This window comes from Condylura cristata, unplaced genomic scaffold (assembly GCF_000260355.1).
Source record: "Condylura cristata isolate star-nosed mole 26May11 unplaced genomic scaffold, ConCri1.0 scaffold00029, whole genome shotgun sequence".
Taxonomy (NCBI): Eukaryota; Metazoa; Chordata; class Mammalia; order Eulipotyphla; family Talpidae; genus Condylura; species Condylura cristata.
The window spans coordinates 962,030-963,165 of NW_004567130.1; the positions used below are offsets into that span (position 1 = coordinate 962,030).

A 1,136-nucleotide genomic window follows, 5' to 3' on the forward strand; every position below is an offset into this window, starting at 1 on the left:
AAAAATCGGACTTTAATAGCTACACAGTTACAGTAATACAGCCTTTCCCCTCAAATATCATGAAAAACGATCTTATTAAGGAGCTTGTTCAAAACCCAGTGCCTGTAGGTACGCTCTTCAATGTGATGGAATGAGCTCGGGGTGGGGGGTACTCCAAGCGTTAAGCCCAAGAACACCCTTATATTTTCCGCTGTCCCTCCAGCAGTTGAGCGGCGCCCAAAGCGGGAGCCTCCTGGGGGCGGGCTCACGCCTCCGCTGGCCCAATCACGCTCCGCTCTGCCTAGTCGGCGGCCGATTGGTGGTTGCCATAGCTCCCGACGTTCGCTTGATAAGATGGCGGCGGCCGGACCGAGCGGGCCGCGTTCCGGCTTCAGTGCGGATTCTGGCTTCTAAGATCCGCCGCTTCCCGCGCGCACCCCGCCGGGTCCCAGGCATGGGCTTTCCGCGGCCGACCCCTCTGCTCCTGGGGCTGCTCCTTCTGCAGGGCGTCCCGAGGCCGCTGCAGGGGGACCTCGGTGTGTGCGGCGGGGTTGGGGCCTGCTGGGCGTGGTGGGGAACAAGGCAAGTGTGAGGGGCCAGATTCGGTCTCCTCCAGGCACTCGGCAGACACGCCATCAAAGGAAGCCGTCACACAGCTCCGGCAGGGACTCTGCAGTTATTGACCCCTCCCTATTCTTTCCTTTCCTCCCAGTTTTCGTCCCTCCCTTCATCCACATGTCTGGTCCTGAGGTCAGCGCGGCCTTGGTGGGAGGAACGGAGGATGTGAAGGTGTCCCTGGCGGTGCTGCACAGTGAGAAGGGTAAAAGGCCTTTGCTGTGGAGAAGGCTGGGGTTGGTCCAGGTCTTGGCCGCTCAGGGAGGCTGGCGGGTTGCATCCTGCGGGTCTCCTGCTGATGTCCACTGCAAACCCGGAATGGGGAGGAGGGTGGGAGAGGAAGATGTGGACCAGATCCGATAAAAGACTGCCTAGAATCATATTGGCTGTCCCTGCACCTTACACTTGTCACCTCATTGTTCTTAACAAGCACAGCAAAATCTTTCAATCCCATTGAAGATACTGAAGTTCAGAGGTTGTCACTTGTCCAAGGTCACACAGCTTGTAAAGGGCTAAATCCTAGGCTTGGAAGGGGATTTCAC

At 58.0% G+C, this 1,136-nt stretch overlaps 1 protein-coding gene across 1 annotated transcript in view; it reads left to right on the forward strand.

The window, feature by feature from the left end:
- Window positions 1–349: 349 nt before the first annotated feature.
- The window catches only part of TCTN2 (tectonic family member 2), a 23,360-nt gene continuing 22,573 nt past the window's right edge, over window positions 350–1,136 (forward strand). Inside the window, exons 1-2 of the mRNA XM_004690627.2 lie at window positions 350–515; window positions 692–799. Of these exons, the coding sequence (XP_004690684.1) occupies window positions 434–515; window positions 692–799 (190 nt within the window). The 5' untranslated portion in view covers window positions 350–433. The remainder of the gene's footprint in view (window positions 516–691; window positions 800–1,136) is intronic.